This window comes from Dipteris shenzhenensis, chromosome 27 (assembly GCF_047967505.1).
Source record: "Dipteris shenzhenensis isolate YYH24624 ecotype China chromosome 27, Dip_SZ_1.0, whole genome shotgun sequence".
Classification (NCBI taxonomy): Eukaryota; Viridiplantae; Streptophyta; class Polypodiopsida; order Gleicheniales; family Dipteridaceae; genus Dipteris; species Dipteris shenzhenensis.
The window spans coordinates 46,870,677-46,887,785 of NC_141622.1; the positions used below are offsets into that span (position 1 = coordinate 46,870,677).

General features: G+C 44.1%; 1 protein-coding gene across 1 annotated transcript; it reads left to right on the plus strand.

Annotated features, from left to right (window-relative positions):
• Positions 1–15,399: 15,399 nt before the first annotated feature.
• LOC147884399 (uncharacterized) lies at positions 15,400–16,860 on the plus strand. Its single transcript, XM_087398191.1, has one exon. The coding sequence runs from the start codon at positions 15,547–15,549 to the stop codon at positions 16,858–16,860; it is 1,314 nt and encodes a 437-aa protein (XP_087254317.1). The 5' UTR covers positions 15,400–15,546.
• Positions 16,861–17,109: the final 249 nt, after the last annotated feature.

A 17,109-nucleotide genomic window follows, 5' to 3' on the forward strand; every position in this document is an offset into this window, starting at 1 on the left:
ACGTGGACAGCAGAAGATTAGTGACAGGTTACTGTTTCTCACTTGGATCTAGAGCTGTGTCATGGGTCAGCAAGAAGCAACCTATAGTTGCTCTTTCTTCTACCGAGGTTGAGTACAAATCAGCATGTTTTGCTTCTTGTGAGGCAGTGTGGTTGAGGAGGATTTTATGGGACATGGGTGCAGTGCAGAACAAGCCTACGCAGTTATCATGTGACAATCAGAGTTGCATGGCGATTGCAAAGAACCATGTGTTCCATGCTCGCACAAAACACATTGAGATTCAATATCACTTTGTACGCGAGCTCATCATGGATGGAGAGGTCAACTTGGTGTACTGTCTGACTACAGAGAATGCTGTAGACATCTTCACGAAGTCTCTTGCAAGAGACTTGTTGGAGAGGCATCTTCATCAACTTGGCATTGGACCGAAAAAGTAAGTTCACTTGTGGGTGGACATTGAGGAGGGGTGTTAAATATCAATGATCCACTCTCGTGTAAGTACGCAGGAACCAGCTAACTCTACTTGTAAGCCCCCCATATGAGGAGAAGGCATTTGAGTAGCTCGGTGATCCGGTAGGTCCTGGTTTGGACACCAAATGGGGCCCATGTGTGGCCTGATGGTTGGACGACTTCAGATGGAGTTGGCACACTACCAAATACGCTACATGCAAGTGCGGGAAGGCATCCCATGACTGACTGCACTGAGGGTAGATGGAGCATTTCTCGAGGCAGCCTCCGCTCTCGGGCTGCGGGGCCCGTTTAGAGTCCCAGATGATCCCGAATGGCTGTGGGATGAAAGGTAACCGTAGTTTAGTTGCTCTATTCTGTGCCACGGTTCTATCATGTGGTCGGTGGCTTATTTCGAGACCCGACCTCCAGTCGATCGATTTGGGCGGACTGGGTCGGTCTCCTAATTGAGTCGCCGACTACGACTGGTGGCTATATAAGAGCAAGCCCGTGAAGCCCATATTTATCACTGGCTATAACAACCTTGATTCCTTAGCATCCAGCCTCCGTCCTCTACTGTTTCCAGCACACCATCGAAGCTTCTCTCACAGGAGCGCACGGTTGGGAGGCAGCGCCATCTATTGTATCAGTTTTACAATAATCAAAATTTTGATTCTCCATACTATCTGCTTTTCTCTCTTGCATACGAGATCCTATTATCTGTTGAGCACAGACGTATTATTATTTTCTTGCACATCCTTCATCTGACACATAGATTCTATCAATCCTATTTGCTCTAAATCATTGCCTGTTCTCCTGCTGTTCCAAGAAAAGCTGCTTAGAGTATCTTTAGCAAGATCAGCACAGTCAATTAACCCCCATGCCAAGATTAGATCTACCCAGGCATCCTTCTCACTACCTGCAATAGATTTCCTACCATGTGAGCAGTCTTCTACCCTTTTTGTCATATTTTTATCGCCACCTAGGATCCAATTCGAACCTTGAAGGGACTTCTTCAGTTCTGACCAATAGTTTGTCATTTTTGAGAATTGGGAGCATAGACACTAGTAACATGGAACATCAAGTTCTCAACCTTGACTTCTACACCTAGTTACTTTCCTTGCACACTTCACGAGCACTCAAAGTAGACCTGATCAAGATGGTCGATCTGCCTTTCGCCCTCAATGGACAATTCGCAAAGACAGAGAAACCCATCTTAACATGAACCATAAAATCTCTGACTCACCGCATTTGAGTTCCTAGAGCAAAACGATGTCCATGATTGACATTCTTCAAGAACTTCACACAACCTACTTGCTTCGTCCTCCCACAACAGCCTCTCAAGTTCCATGATATTATCCTCACCCCCTTCACTGAGCTTCCCCAACTAGATTTATTGCTACTCATTTTGGGAGAGGACTCTGTATGCATCCCTAAAAAAAATAAACTTATTTTCCTTACCATTACCGACACCTCTCCCCAACTCCTTGAGTTTTTTCGGCATCCTGTTAGTGATCTTGCTATTCCCTTTGGAGGCGGCGGACTCTTGCAGGGCTGTGTGTTGTCCTTGGAGTAGGATACTTGTGAGCAAAGTGTGTAGTCTGCTTGGAAACATAACACGAATCGGGGATATTGAAATCAGAGATGTGCATGAGTTCTAATGAATTGCTTGTTAATCAATCGTCAGAGATTAACATTCATGCTTTGGGCTCAAACGTCACGTTTTGGGAGTCATTGTTGTATGAAGGAGTAAGTGGTCTCACGAATCTATAGATGATTTATGACGGTTAGAAAGGGTTGTGCCCCTTCGCATCACGGTGAGAGTGTGTGTGAGTAGACTTGATAGTCTTACTTCCAATACTCTCCCCTAAGACGAAAAGTCTATGAGTAATAGAGTATGCATGAGATTGTGTATACATTCACCAGTTCTGATTTGGAGGTGTCACCAAGTATATGTATGAGTGTGTGTTTACAATTTATCCAAGATCAAGCAAGTCCTTAAACAACCATGACACCTTTACAGGATCATGATGTCGAATGAACAGCTACAAATAGCATACTTTTTCATGCCATTGATGATGTGTGCCATTCTCCCCCACAATAGGATGAAAAAGATATTGAGGGCTGTAAAGTCTTCCATGAGCTCCTCTTTCTGGAGCAATTACATTCGATAGGTCCACAATCTGTTGATGTCTGCCTCTGCTTAGTTGTCATTGTTTGCATGACTGTGGCCTACGTCAGAATTTTCTGCATCATGGTTTTCTTCAAAGTCGTGTGCATATTTTGCTTTTTCATCTGCAAGTGCACCATCGTCTCTAATTGGAATACCGTCCTCTCCACTTGCTGTAGATGCTAGTGTACTCCACGTGGACGTCCCTTCATGCTTTTTGGTCAAGAGAAATATACGAAAGTTTGGTGTGGAGGAAAAGAATGAATCTCTACATTCTCCACGGTGCAGGAAGCACTTAAGTAGATGCATTAGATGAAGCTCAGCCTTCATTTTCACGCGAGGACGAGAAGAGACGGGAAGTTTGAGAAAAGGTTTAGAAGGAACTAGTATGCATTGAGGGGCAAGAGCATTAAATCTCTCAGAGTCTTTGCACTTGTCTCGCTGTTTTTTCTCGGGAACTCTCGCTTGGAATTTAAAATTAACGTTTATTTTTGTTGCGGGTGGAAGCACTGCTTCGTTGATGCCCTCCGTCAAAATTGTGTATTCATTCTGAGGGACTTGGCCTGGATCTTTGTCTCGAGGCTCGACCAGATCAATCGTTGTTGTTTCATGTTCATGTGGTGCTGCTTCCATCGTTGCTGGCAGATCATTGACTACTATTGCAAAATTGCCCTCGCAGGGGTCTTCCGCTGGCTGCTAAGGGTTGCTTTGGTGCGTGGTTGGCTCAGAGGATCGCTCTTGTTGCAGATCATGGCCGGAATCAGGTAGTTGGGGCTTAGAGGATTGTATTTCTTGCACATCTTGGCCGAATTCAGAAATTAGGGGCTCAGAGGATGCTGCTGCAGGCTTTGCATCTTGGCCAAAACATTGGCCACGCTCAGAGGATGCTTTTGAGTCACCTTGTCGGGCTTCTTGCGGATCATTGACTCTTTCATTTGAGAGGTCAGTGTTTTCTCCAGGCTGTGGCTTGCTCTCCAGATCGTGAAAATTTCTGAGTGGCAGGCAGGAGAGAAAGAGCGGAAGGTATGGCTGGTTTGGACCCATGTAGGCTTTGATACCATATTGAAATAAGAGATCCCATATTGAAATAAGAGATCCTCATGAGTTCTAATGAATTGCTTGTTAATCGATCGTGAGAGATTACAAGATATAGATGATTCCTGACGGTTAGAAAGGGTTGTGCCCCTTCGCATCACGATGAAAGTGTGTGTGAGTAGACTTAATAGTCTTACTTCCAATAGGAGAAGGGGCCGAACCGAACTTTATCTCTGTAGATAGAATGTTAGGGAGACGTACTGGGGTATTATGGGTTCTGTCCCATAGAATCCATGCACACTTTGCAGCAAACTCTGAAAACACTGGCGGCGAGATATGCAGAACCCTACCCAATGAGGTGACAATCCTGTCGAAGCGTCCCCGCAACCATGCAGGAAATCCAGGGAAGTCCACCTAGACAGGGCAGTCTCGAAAGATGAATTCGTCGATGCTGAAAGAAGGCATCCATGGGATCGGAAGCACCACTGCACCAGCAAGGAGACCACACGACTACGTACTTCCTCTGCCACACAACGAAGTAGGAAAAACCCTCTCCCCAGGAACTTAGCAGAATATGCATTAGGCAGGATATCGAACTCGTAAGTGATAAAGTCGCCCAGCTCGACCATAGAAGGGGTTCTTCCGGTGAAGACGAGATAGAGACCGCCTCGCACCAGCTTCGAGTGTGACACTTACCAGCATCAAACCAACCTTTCCTTTCTGCTTCCTTGTTTCTTCTGTTGACTTCTTCGTGTAGAAGCTTCAAAGCTTCTTGTTACTCAAGCTGAGTGAACCCTCCTTGCTTCCCCTTGGCAACAGTCTCAGCGTACGACGGAGGGGAATGCTTCTCTCCTTCCTTTAGGTCACTTGTTGGAGCCTCGGGAACCGCACTCACCACCTCGAGAACTGTTTCATCCCACTCATAGGAACCTCAGGAACCTCACTGACCATCTCTCTAGTGCATTTCATATCTCTATGCCTCACCAGAGACCCATGTGCTCCTCTCAGTTCCCGCTCTCACCAACAGTCTTAATGCTTTACCATGCTTAACTAATCCTAAAGAGTTCTTATCGTAAATGATCTAAGTTTCTTCTGCATTGGGTCTTGCATACTTAGGAATCTAATGTTTACTATCACCCAAAAGTAAACCTCAGCTTGAGCGTGGAGTACACCTCTACTCATAGGATTTTAAAAAGCTAGCCATTTTCACTAAATACACTTTGCCAAATATTGGAAGAATACCTATGTGGCTTGTCCCAATTGGCTACACCTCTTCTTCCCCTTTCTTGCCTCGCCGTCACCATGAGCCACCCTGAAGCGTAGCTCCTTGTAGTGCCAAATTGATCGGAGGAATTTCCTTTGCCAAGCTTCCACTAGTGTTCTCAATTGATACAATGGACCTCTAGTGTCAACCTTACTGCTTCTATTGTCGATAGGCTTTCATTGCACAAAGGAGGAAGAAGAGATAGATGCCAAGCATGTCAATGGGGGAGGAAGCCTAAGGAGCGATGGTGAGGGGGCATTGTGGAGAAGCTCATGAAAGAAACTTCAGCAGTGCTCGCTTTCGAGTGGAAGAGTTGCTTGAGTCTTGACGTCATTATTGCTTGAGGTAGAAGGTTTTCAGCAGCACAAGGTTTTTTTTTTTGGCAAGCTATGGACGTTGCCGTCTCGCATGCCGCCATGCTCCTTAAGGCTTGCTAGTGATGGTTGGCCATGGTGGCAGAAGGGGAAGGTGGAGGAAGTGGTGGGTTAGGGTTAGTTTGAGGTTAGGTTATGGGCTTGGATTAGGGGCCTAGGTTGGGTTAACATTGTGTTACATTGGCTAGGTTAGGTCAAGTTAGCGTGGGTGAATATATTAATCTAGCATTTACCTTAGGAATGTGATTTGAATGTGAATTTTCGAGTTATAGATTGAATTCGTTTTAGAGCATGTGAATTTTCTACTCCTTTTAACATGTGAATTACATTTAGAAGGCATGCCCTAGAGGGATTACAATGTTGGTATAAATGAGAGAGTGGTCGGACCAGTAAATGAAGTTAGTTCCTGACAATATGTTTTTACTAGTAGAGTTTGTCCATATGCATTTGAGATATTGTAATTTATATTGAAATCACCTGTAATGGTGGTGTGTGTTGTTTTTGAAATATTTTGAATCATTTTTTGTAATGATGATTGGAGGATTGAATGATGTGCTGTGGGTGATTTGTATACATTAATAATTGCAAATTCATAAGAATTGATGGTCGAGAAAATTGTCAACAAGCATTCGCATTTGCTGTTATATATATATTCTTCGTGTACTAATGTCAATGTGTTTTTGTAGCATGTGGGTATCCCACTAATTCTGTTGTTTTTTTGAAGGCATGTAAAGTTTGGGAGATGGAGTGTGTTGGACAATTTAATATGCAATTCTTGAAGACACAATATTGTTGCGCTTAGCAAACTTTTGTCATTTAGTATGTCATCATAGTGTGCATTAAGGGCTCTTGTGTCGAGGGATTGTAGTGTTGGATGTATCATTAGGGGAGAATTGGGGTCTCAAAAGGGCCTCATAAGGAATGGATTAGGGAATGCTTAGTGGGCTAACGCAAGGGGCTTGGAGGCTCCTAAAAAGGCCTAACCAGCTCAACCTAGGTGGGTTAAGCCCACATTTGAGCCCACCTTTCCCCCCATCAATGAGGGGAGGGGGCCACTTTTTGAAATTTGAATTTCAAATTTCGAATCTCCCTCCCTTCCTCTCTCTCTCTCTCCCTCCCCCTCCTCTCTACCTCCCTCCCTCCTCCTCCCTCTCCCTCTCCCTCCCTCCCCCTCCCTCCTCCTCTCCTCTCCTCCGTCTTGCTCCCTCCTCCTCCCTCCTCCCTCTCCCCTCCTCCTCCTCCTTCTGGCTCCTCCTCCCTCCTTCCTCTCCCCTCCTTCTCCAGCCGCCGAGGCTCCCTCTCCTCTGCTCCTCCCTCCTGCAGAATCTCTCCCCTCCTCCTCCCTCCTGTAGCATCTCTCCCTTCCTCCTCCCTTCTGCAGCAACTCCTTCCCTCCCTTCTACACTTGTCACCCTACTCTCCTCATCCTCTTCCTCTTGCCCTCATCTGCTTCTCCTCCTCCCTCTTCCTTGCTACTCTCTCTCTCTTACTACTCCATCTTTGCCAGCTCTCCCCTACATTTTAGCCTGCATCACTGATACCTCTCTATGAGTAGTCATGGCACCATTCAAGGACATATCCAACAAGTACCATGTGAACCTACAACTGGAGGCAGAATATGAAAGCACACGCTATTTGGGATATAGTGGAACTCCTCAAAGTGTGCTCCATAGTCTTCGATTAACAGGGAAGAAGCATCTTGACCTTTGGGTGGATGGAAACTTGTATCCTTTAGACCCTGCCACCCAAAAGAGTCCTTTTCATACAATGCATGATGTTGTTCGGTTTGTTGGCAAGGGACATGCTAGATTGCTCAGTTATTGTAATCGATTGAACCATTCTTAGACATTGGCTATGCAAGCAAGCGAGGTGCCAAGAGCCCAAGTAGAAGAACTTACACATTTGGGAAATATTACTATTGTGGAAATGCATAATAGTATGCAGGATCTCCAATTGCAAAACAAAGAACTCGGTGACAAAGCACATGCACTGGACTTGGAGCGACCTGAATTGGAAGAATCAATCCAGAAGCTCGCTAAAAGCAAACAAGATTTGGAAAGGTCTATCTATGGCCAAGTTCAATGTGCTGTGGAGAAGGAATGAGAGAAGTCGATAGAACGAGTACAAAAGTTGAAGGGAACACCTTTGGGACTGAAGGAGAGGAAAAGACAATTGCAACCTATGGATGCATTGTCAACCAATATTGGTGCCCGAAAGAGGAGAATACGGGTTGCAAGGTTAGTTTCCCAAATTTTCAATGAAATTTCTTACTCCAAAATATTCATGGTGTTGCATTGTTTCCACTAAGACTCATTTGTACTCTACTTTAGGAATTTCATGGAGGATGTGATGCGAACAATGGAAATGGATGATAGTGATCCTTCATATGTTCTAAGAAGTATAATAAAGCCAAGTGATGTCATGGAAGTGTTGAAGGACCCTAGACAAGAAGGGCTACGTGAACAAGTTGCTAGAGAGGTAATGAAGGATCTCAAGGGCCTCATGCAAGCAAAGGAGGTGCTTGGAGCTTGTGATGCTGCTGGTGGATGTAGAGAATTTGCGAAAAGCCATGGTCAAATTCTATGGGATGAGAGAAGAAGGTAAGAGAAATTCCCTCTTTGCATTCAACTTTATTTCTTCTCATTTCTATATCCTTACTATATTTCTCTTTCATTGTACAGATGGCAAGCTAGTATTTGTTATAAAATTGGATGAAGCTCTATTGGTAAAAGAGCACAAGCTAGAGAGGGTGAGCATTTGTACTATTAACGATGCCTTGCATTTTGCTCAAGGGGATGAGGAAGTTGAGCAGGGTTTCTCAGTCCAATCTAAGGACATATGGTGGCTTGCAGCCTTTGAGAGCCCAAAGGAGTGCCACGGGACATTGAAGTGGGTTTTGGAGAGAACCGGCATCCCGTTGATTAGTTGAAGACAAGAGGTAGGGCAAACATTAATAGTAGATGGGCATGGAATGTTTCAAGTTGAATGGCATCTAGCTGGTGATTTAAAGACCCTCAAGTGCTTGTATGGTTGTGATACAGGTGCAGATGCAAAATGGACATGCTTGTATTGCACCCACTCTCAGAAGATGCAAAAGGGAAGCCTACAGTGGGAAAATGGCATCCTTTCTTGCAACCAAAGTGCAGCCCCTGATCGTCACAAAAAGGATCCTAAGTAGGACCCCATTCTACCAATTCCATTGGAGCGGGTACACGTGTGTACTTTGCATGCTGAACTGTGTATACTTGATAAGTTACTCTATCTCCATCTAGTTTATGCTTGGAATTTGAGGCCACAGCAAGTATCTGCACAATGCATTCCAAAAGCTGAAGAACTATTCTCACTAATGGGACTTCACGGAGGCAATGTGAAGCTTAAGCAGGACAAGAAACAATCAGGAAAGACACAAAATCTTCCTGTTAAAGTGTCCATGGGTGGAGGAAAGGCAAGGAGGTTCTTGTCCAACCTCAATACTGATAAAGGAAAACATACATTGGCTCAAAGCACCCTAGGTTGGGAGTATTGGAAAGCTTTGTGTGAGTGCACTACAAATCAAGCTTCACATCTGTGAATTGCTACTTTGAGAGCAAAACTGTGGACAAAGCTTGATGCATTTATAAAGTTGCTTAGACAAGGTTAAACAGATGAGCTTTATTATGAGAGATTCAGGACAACATTAGGAGAATTCATATCATTGATAGTAGAAGCATGGGGGGAGTCACATATTACACACATTAGATGGTAATCCTCCTTTAAAGGTTGAAATTTTGTGCTTTAAACTTGATTCAGTTTATGTTTCTAATACAATGCTTTTCTTTATAGCATATTCTTTACGCACATGCACCATGGTTTGTGGAGCAATGGGGCCCTCTGTCCATTTGGAATACTCAAGGAATGGAGAAATCGCACTACAGAGCAAAGGAAGCATACTTCAAGAATACAAGGCATGGGGGTGGTATCGCACGAAGCAATGCACTACACGAAATGTTCGACTGGTTTTATAGATGTCTAGAGGTCAGGACTCTCAAGCGTGATAAGGTAGAGGTCTCAAGTCTCGCAAAAGTGGTTCAACATGTCAAGAAGACAAGGAGATCTGCTTCTTGGAAGTCCTCAACAAGGAGCCAAGGGGTTGTACTTTGGTTGCAACGTAGAGTCAGACAGGGGAGGCATTAGGTCCTAAGAGAGCCCCAAATGTAAAATGTTTGATGAATAAAGTTACCACTATTTTTGAGTGAATCATAGATTCCAAAATTCACAAATTTGTTTGGAAATTATAGAATTGCATGTGCGACATGGCAAGGCAGAGGGGTAAGTGGGTTGGGAAGGAGGGTGGTGAAGATTAAGTATTACTGAACTAGCGACAAAAGACTGGGGGGGAGGGGGTGCACTCAAAAAAGCATAATTTAAAAGAAAAACCCTAAAGTGCCTTAAAAAAGACTATATAAAGCACTTTAAAACCCTAAAATCCCTCATTTCTATGGCACGAGTTAAACAAACTTCTACCCGCTCTCCTCCTCACCACTCCATGGCCTCCGAACACACTACAAGCCCCAGTGGCTAAGAGGGCAATGATTAGCAGGGATCTGAAGGCGGTTCTCATCATCAGGAGCCCAAGCAACGTGAGTCCCCACCATCTGACTCTCATGTAGGATCCCAGGGATCTCAACACCTTGAGGAATCCCAGCACGACGAAGGATCCAAGCACGATCACGGGTCCTCTCAGTCCTTCCACACAACTAATCGTGGAAGTAGAGAGGTCTCCCAAGAGGGGAAAAATAGTCCAGTCAATCATGATCAACTACCCCTCCCTCCTCCGTGGGGTCCTAGCATGGAGCATCTAGACCAACAAGGGAGCAAGAAAGGCAAAGAGAGGAGATGGAGAGATTACAGAGGCCACAACAAGAGGAAGTATTTGGCGGGCTGGTAGATATAATGAACCTTGTCCCCAATCCTCCAACCAAGTAGACCGCATGGAAGAGCACCATCAACCCTCTCTGCCTCGATATTATCACATATGAGGAGCCTCTAGTATGAGTTGAGCAAGAGCCTCAGCCTGCTATCTCATAGCCTCATGAAAAGGAAAAGAGACCAAGGACAAAGACCCCTAGGCGCGACAAGCCACCTCGAAGGACCCACCAAACACATGAAGAGGAGTCTAAAGAGGCAATTGCAAGGAAAGAGAGGTGAAAGAAGTTCAAAGCAAACAAGTGGCCATGAGGCCATGTCCAGAGGCCAATGTAGGTTCCCCCAAAGATTAAAAGGCACAAAAAATCAGGCGTGAAGGCACTTCAGGACATTCGTAAGTTCCAAACCACTGTGGACAATCTCATTCCTGGCCAAAAGAGTAACAGTGATGGACAAGGACCTTGCACTCGCCAAGCACATCCGCTCCAATCCCTCCCTTAGGCCCTAGATGTTGTTTATGTTCATTTGGTGTAACCTGAATTATTTTGTAAATCTCTGCCCTTTGAGGCCAATGAATAAAAGATATTTTTATGTTCTATTACTGTTCCCATGTTATTATACATGTTACGTGATGCTTTCCATCAGTTTATGCAAGTTCAGTGTGAATTTGAGTGGTCAAATGATGTTTTTTCACCATGGCGCAAAACGCAAATGTGTTCGGCATCGTGCGGGGAGCTCAGAAATGCCATAACCCGCTATGGTGCATATGGTGCATATGAGGCCTGTTTGACCAAGCCTCATATGCGCCATAGCGGGTTATGGCATTTTTGAGCTCCCCGTATGATGCCAAACACATTTGCCTTCTACCGCGTGGTGAGATTCTTACTAGATTGCTCAGAAATGACCGTTATAGCACAAATATTTATCTAATAGCATGCTTTTGCAGAGAATAGTGAATGAAAATATTAATGCCAACAACAATTAAAGTTACAAAATACAATGACAGTATAAAATAAATTTTGTAAAACAACACAAAATGGGGCACTGTATAAAAAATATAATTGTATTCATATAAAATAAAATTTCTCTCTTCTTTAAAACACTGAGAACATTAGGCTTTGAATTCCCAAATACACTCCTAGCTCTAAACCTAATCGATAGAGAGTCAACGCTATTGTCATTGTTGGCCAGGGACATGGCTACTATCGTCAATGCCATACCTTGAAAATTGGTTCCAAAGGCATTGAGGACAACCATGCGGTTCACCAAAATGACCTTGTCAGCATTGTGATTGATGTCAGCATGACCAATCACTCGTTACAAGGCCTTGTACTTCAGGAGGTCATCAGTTCCATGTGGAGAAAACCTTTTGTGGATAACCACAAAGTGCCCTTTTGCTTGGCCAAGTTATAATGTGCCAGTGAGTGATCTCGGCCAAAGCTACTACGAACAAGGCGTTGCCGAGATGAGAATAGGTCGACCTCAAATGCCTCCTGCAACAGTCCAACATTACATTAGAATTCTGTTAAAGCAAAAGTATACCAAGAGAGAAGAAATTCAAAGCTCATAGTTTCTTACCACTATGGAGTCATCATGCTCAATCCCTTCCTCTTTGTCAATGAGGATGGATTCAAAGGCCTCCTGCTGTCTGGAGTGAGATGTGGAGGCTTCTTTTGGAACATCAGGTAGGTCGAAGTAGATTGATGTCTCTGCATCTTTGATTTGGGCGAGTGTTAAAGCAAGAACCTCTTCTATTGAATCATTTGCTCCCAAAAACCTAGGTTCTTGCATAGTCATGTCCACCTCATATCCACACAGGACACCAAGAGCTTCATCCTCCCGGAGACCAAACATAACCTCTATGTCATGGAGAAAGAGGTATTGTTCTCCATCCACAACAAGGGGAGTAAGAAACCATATCACTGTTGGGGGGTCAACAGAGGTGGTGCCCGAGGTGGATGGAATTTAAGAAGTAGAATGGGGTTTAGGAGGTCGCTGGAGCACTTCCAGGGCCAATGCAGCTTCATGCTCCTCAGCTTCTTCATCTATGGGCTCTTCATTGTAGATGTTGGGCTCATCTCCAAAAATAAGAGGATCAGAAAGGGCAGAGGCAGGGTCAGGGCTTGAGGTCAAGGCCTCCTCTTCCATTTGTCCCTCCTGGAGAAGAAAAATAAAGGTCATTTCCCAGGATAGGAACCTATTTCCTGTGTTTCTGAGGTGTTTCTGACGAGACTCCACATGCTAGGAGGTCATCAGTGTCCACCTCCCTAAACCTAGGGGTGTCAGCTGGGCTCAAAAGTGATCTAAACTCTTCATGAGCCTGGATTCTTGATTGAACAAGTACTTCAAATAATCAATTGGGACCCATCTTTTTATAGACTCATCAAGTTGATATGCAAAACTCATGATGTGGTCTTGCATGTACTTGATGAGGTCTTCAAAATCATCTCGGGCTCCCAAGTAGGTGCCTAGGACATCTATGCTCTTATCAAAAATTGGAAATAACTCCTCCTCTCTATCAATTAATGGAGTACAGGAGAATAAAGCAACTTTATAACATATATACCCAAATGTTCTAAATATAAAAAATAAAAAGAATTATAAACTTTTGGGAAAAAAGTTGACATTGACATGAAACAAAACCATTCAAAACATCAAAATTAATTGCACCACTATTAATTGGAAAATGTCAAAATCCACAATTGCTCCACCCCACATTGTTTACAATCTTCAATATTGCATGAGGGATAAAAGTGGCACTTCTCTGCACGCTTTCCTACCTTTTCACCATTTAAGGTAAAGTGAAAGGACTCAGACATGCCATCCTCCATGACCAATAGGTGTTTCCTATCCCTAAGAGTCCATTGTGATGTGATAGTCACATTCTTGATATCTCCTAAATGATCAGCAAATTCTCTTTAGGAGGCTTTCTTGGTGAGGCAAGTACAAATGCACTTCCTTTGGGACTAGGTGGAGATTTACTCTTTTGCATGTGAGAACATGCAAAAATTGCCGCCCCTCCTACAAAAATTTCATAGCCTTTTAAATGTATTATTAAACTTAAAGAAGAGATTTCTGTTTAATAATTAGTTAAAAAGTAAAAGAGCAAATAACGAAATAGGGAATTACACTCATTAAGAACTTTGTAAAGAAATGGAGCGTTGGCTTACTGTTGAAGACCAAAGAAAAAGAACAAACTCTGGTGATCTACGCAGGTCTATTCAAAGCAGGGACAATAGCAGAGTGGACTTAGTGTTGTAGGACTTCTAGAAAGAAGTAAAGGTGTGCGAGTCAGGGACTACCACGGCGCAGTATGAGAGAGACTATCCAATGGACTCAGTGGAGGACATCTACACAGAATGTAGAGTGGATGAAGGTACGCGACAGAGGAAAGCCTTTGAGAGCATTATTAACTGGGAACGAGACTTTGCCAAGGGAAAAACATGCAAAACGAAAGAATACACTTTAGTACCAAGCGATTGTTTGCTTTCCCCACTCTGATCAAACATGTCGTCTTTTGCCATCACTTTTCGAGTTGTTGGCATAACAGCCTGGCGCAAGATTCCATCGGCATACACTTTCGCAAGCCCTGCAATCAGAAAAGTCAGTCACGTTAGAAATATTCGAAATAGAAGGACGAAGAAAACAAAGTCAGAATGAATGGAAATACAACAGAGGACCTTTGGCGAATGCGCCACTATCCGTGTCCATCAGGTCTATGGATACCTCCTCTAAGAGATTACACTATAAAGAAGAGGAACGCAGTACACAATACGTTCACGACCTCTCAATTTATAGTCACAGATTCTAACATGTATATGTCATTCGAATCTAACCATCTCTCAGTGAATGATCTCGTGATATTCGCAATTAATGATTTCACAGACTGAGACTAATGCACCAAACAATTCTTCTCAGACTGAGACTAATGCACCGAACAATTCTTTTGAACGGAGGATACAAAACAACAAAAATATCAATGGTACTTAGCTGCCATCATAATTCCTAAGTTGAGGGCATTTCACTAATTATGCTTTCTAGTAGGCTGCTGATTTGAGTTAGCTGAATGAAATTGATTGCACAAATGTATTCATACCTGGTGCCATAGATTTGCTGACAATGTTTGGATTTACAATGAATGACGAAGATCCAACAACGAGGTATTCTTGTGCACTTATCAGCATATCTCCTCTCCAAATCAAGTTTCTTCGATAAAAAATGACCATAGAGCAATATATTCGCCCTCTCCATGCATTAACGGTGGGAGCGAACAATATAATTTTGAAAGGTGGAGAAAATTGCACCGAAAAAGGCCCGCTGATCGTAGAAGACTCACAGACGACCTTCGGAAGGTTGCATCATAGCTTCATCACTACTGCATGGTCTGGTCCATCATTTTCGTCTCTTGCTATATCCTCTGCTGCATGACCCTTCTGTTGTTCTCCCGTCATCAGCAGTACATGGCTCAAAACAGCAAGACATGGACAAAAAGATGAATGAAAGCTCAAGCCGGAACGAGCGGGAGGCGACGGACGAAAGTGGGGAGGCCACGGACGAAAGAGAGAGAATGAGAATGACTGCCTTCTCTCTCTCCGTTCTACATGCATGCAGATCCAAACGAAGAACACTGAAGTGTGCATTCAACCCAATCACGTGGACGACTCCAATGAGCCAATCAAACACCAACAAATATAATTACTCTACCCAAAATATCGAAATTCTTAATTTTAGCTTTGGCAATTCCATGCCATCGCTAAGGATACCCCCCTCCCCCCTTCCCAAAAAAATCACCCTCATGTAGACCTTCTCAACATTGGAGTCTACAACGTTTCAATTTAAGAGACCTTGTTTGTTCCACCAAACCAATATAAATCCAGCCCTAGTGGGTCCCTAGTATCTGTATTATGCAAGGACGGACAACCGTCTTTCTGCGTTTGTCGTTGCCGCCCCATAGATGAAACCGCCCTGCCTACTTACGATAATTGCCGCGATGTCGGCAATTCGAAAATCACACGGTAGGGAGTCTCACGATGAGGCGATCGGTGGTATGGCCAATCATGCTCTTGCTCGCTAGCAGTTTCTTCTACTTGCGGTCTAGTTTTTGTTCGGAAGACATAGTAGTGGGATCATGGCTGAGCGCAGTCAGATCCGCCTGGTCTGAATTTCGTTCGCCGTCGCCACCTAGAGTACTCACAGATAAGCTTTTGCAAGAGCTGAGATTGAATGGTACGAGTCCTTGCCATCACGTGAGGACGGAGGGCTTCAAAATAGTAGGTCTTCAAGGATTTGACGATCCAAAACAACCTCAGCACGGCTCGATTGCGCTCTTCACAGACACTCCGGTCACCTTCATGCTGGTGTCAACGACAGCAAACGGAACGGCACGCTGCTCGGGTGGGGACTTCTACGAATTGGAGCTGGCAGGAGAGCAGTGGAGATCGCGACCTCCTATCACAGATCATGGCAATGGCTCCTATTCTGTGTCCATTCTGGTCGATGGAGCCTTTCCAGGACGGTATACTTTCACTGCAAATTTGTTGTTCTATAACTATCACGGTCTGGGTCTCGATGCCGACAAGTGGGCGGTGCAGCCATGGTCCAACATCAGCAGAACATTGAAGCTGCGGCTGATTCCTGCTGGTGATGGCAGCCGCAAGCCAGGCGTCATCTCCTCTCAGATCAAGCAATGCAGTCGCCTTGACATGCAGCAACGCAATTGGAAGGGACGGTGGACACGAAGTTGGCGCAACCACACTTGTCAAGCGGGTCCCGATGGTCGCTTTGATGTGTGCATGCCCTCCTCGAAGCAAGCGTGCGTAGACCCGTGGTGCCATGGGCGTGTGGCCCTCTTGGAGAGCAATGGTTGGGTCTACTCTGCGCATTGCGCGTTTCACATCTGGGAGAGGGATGAAGCTTGGGATTGCTTATCTGGTCGATGGCTCTTCTTCTGGGGGGACTCCAATATGCAAGACTTCATTAAAAACTTGCTTCTATTTGTGTTGGACATCCCACCGCCCTCATGGGCCAATATCAACACCTGGGGTCTAGATCGAAAAGTTGAGAACTTCTTCATCAACCCCCACAATCATCATAAGAGAGTTCATATCTCCTTTGTGTTTAATGGGCACCATCAAACCTATGAAAATCAGCTTGGCCTTGACTCCCTTTTGGATTCCAATTATCGCGATCGTCTCCGTGCACACTTCAATGCATCGTCAGCTCATCGACCTGATGCCTTCATATTCAATAGTGGCATCCATGATGGCTTACATTTTCCCTCATTGCATGCCTATGTTGATGCCATTAAGCATGCTATGACCTTTTGGCAATCTGTGTTTGGGGGATGGCGCCCTAGAGATATTGTTCTACGTACCAGTATCACCCCTGCAGGTATTGCTCGTTACATACGCTCCAATCCCTTCAAATTGGAGGTTTTTAACGTAGCGATGATTGAACATTCTCAAGTCCTGGGCGAGCTTCTCATTCTTGATGCCTTTGATTCCACATTTCCATTTCACTTTGATCATTGTTGTAGCGATGGTGGGCATTATGGTCGATCTCCTAATGCCAATATATGGCCATGGTTTGGAAAACCACATGAGTATTTTATAGATCTAATGTTGGTCCACATGATGTTAACATCTATATGTCCAACCCACACCTAGCTAGTTAAGCCTTTCAATGTTGGGCTAACTTATCGTGGGGGTCACAAGCGTATATATGTGCCTATAATCACGTGAATACAATAGAAGAACATTTTAGATTCAATGTTTTGAGATATTTTTATTTACAAAAGGTATCATCTAAAGGATTTTGGAAAAAAATTATGGATTTGAATAGAAAAGTGGTGTCTATAAATATTACAAAACTTGGAGATAAGAGATTTCATATTTACCCTTTAAATGAAGGTAGTA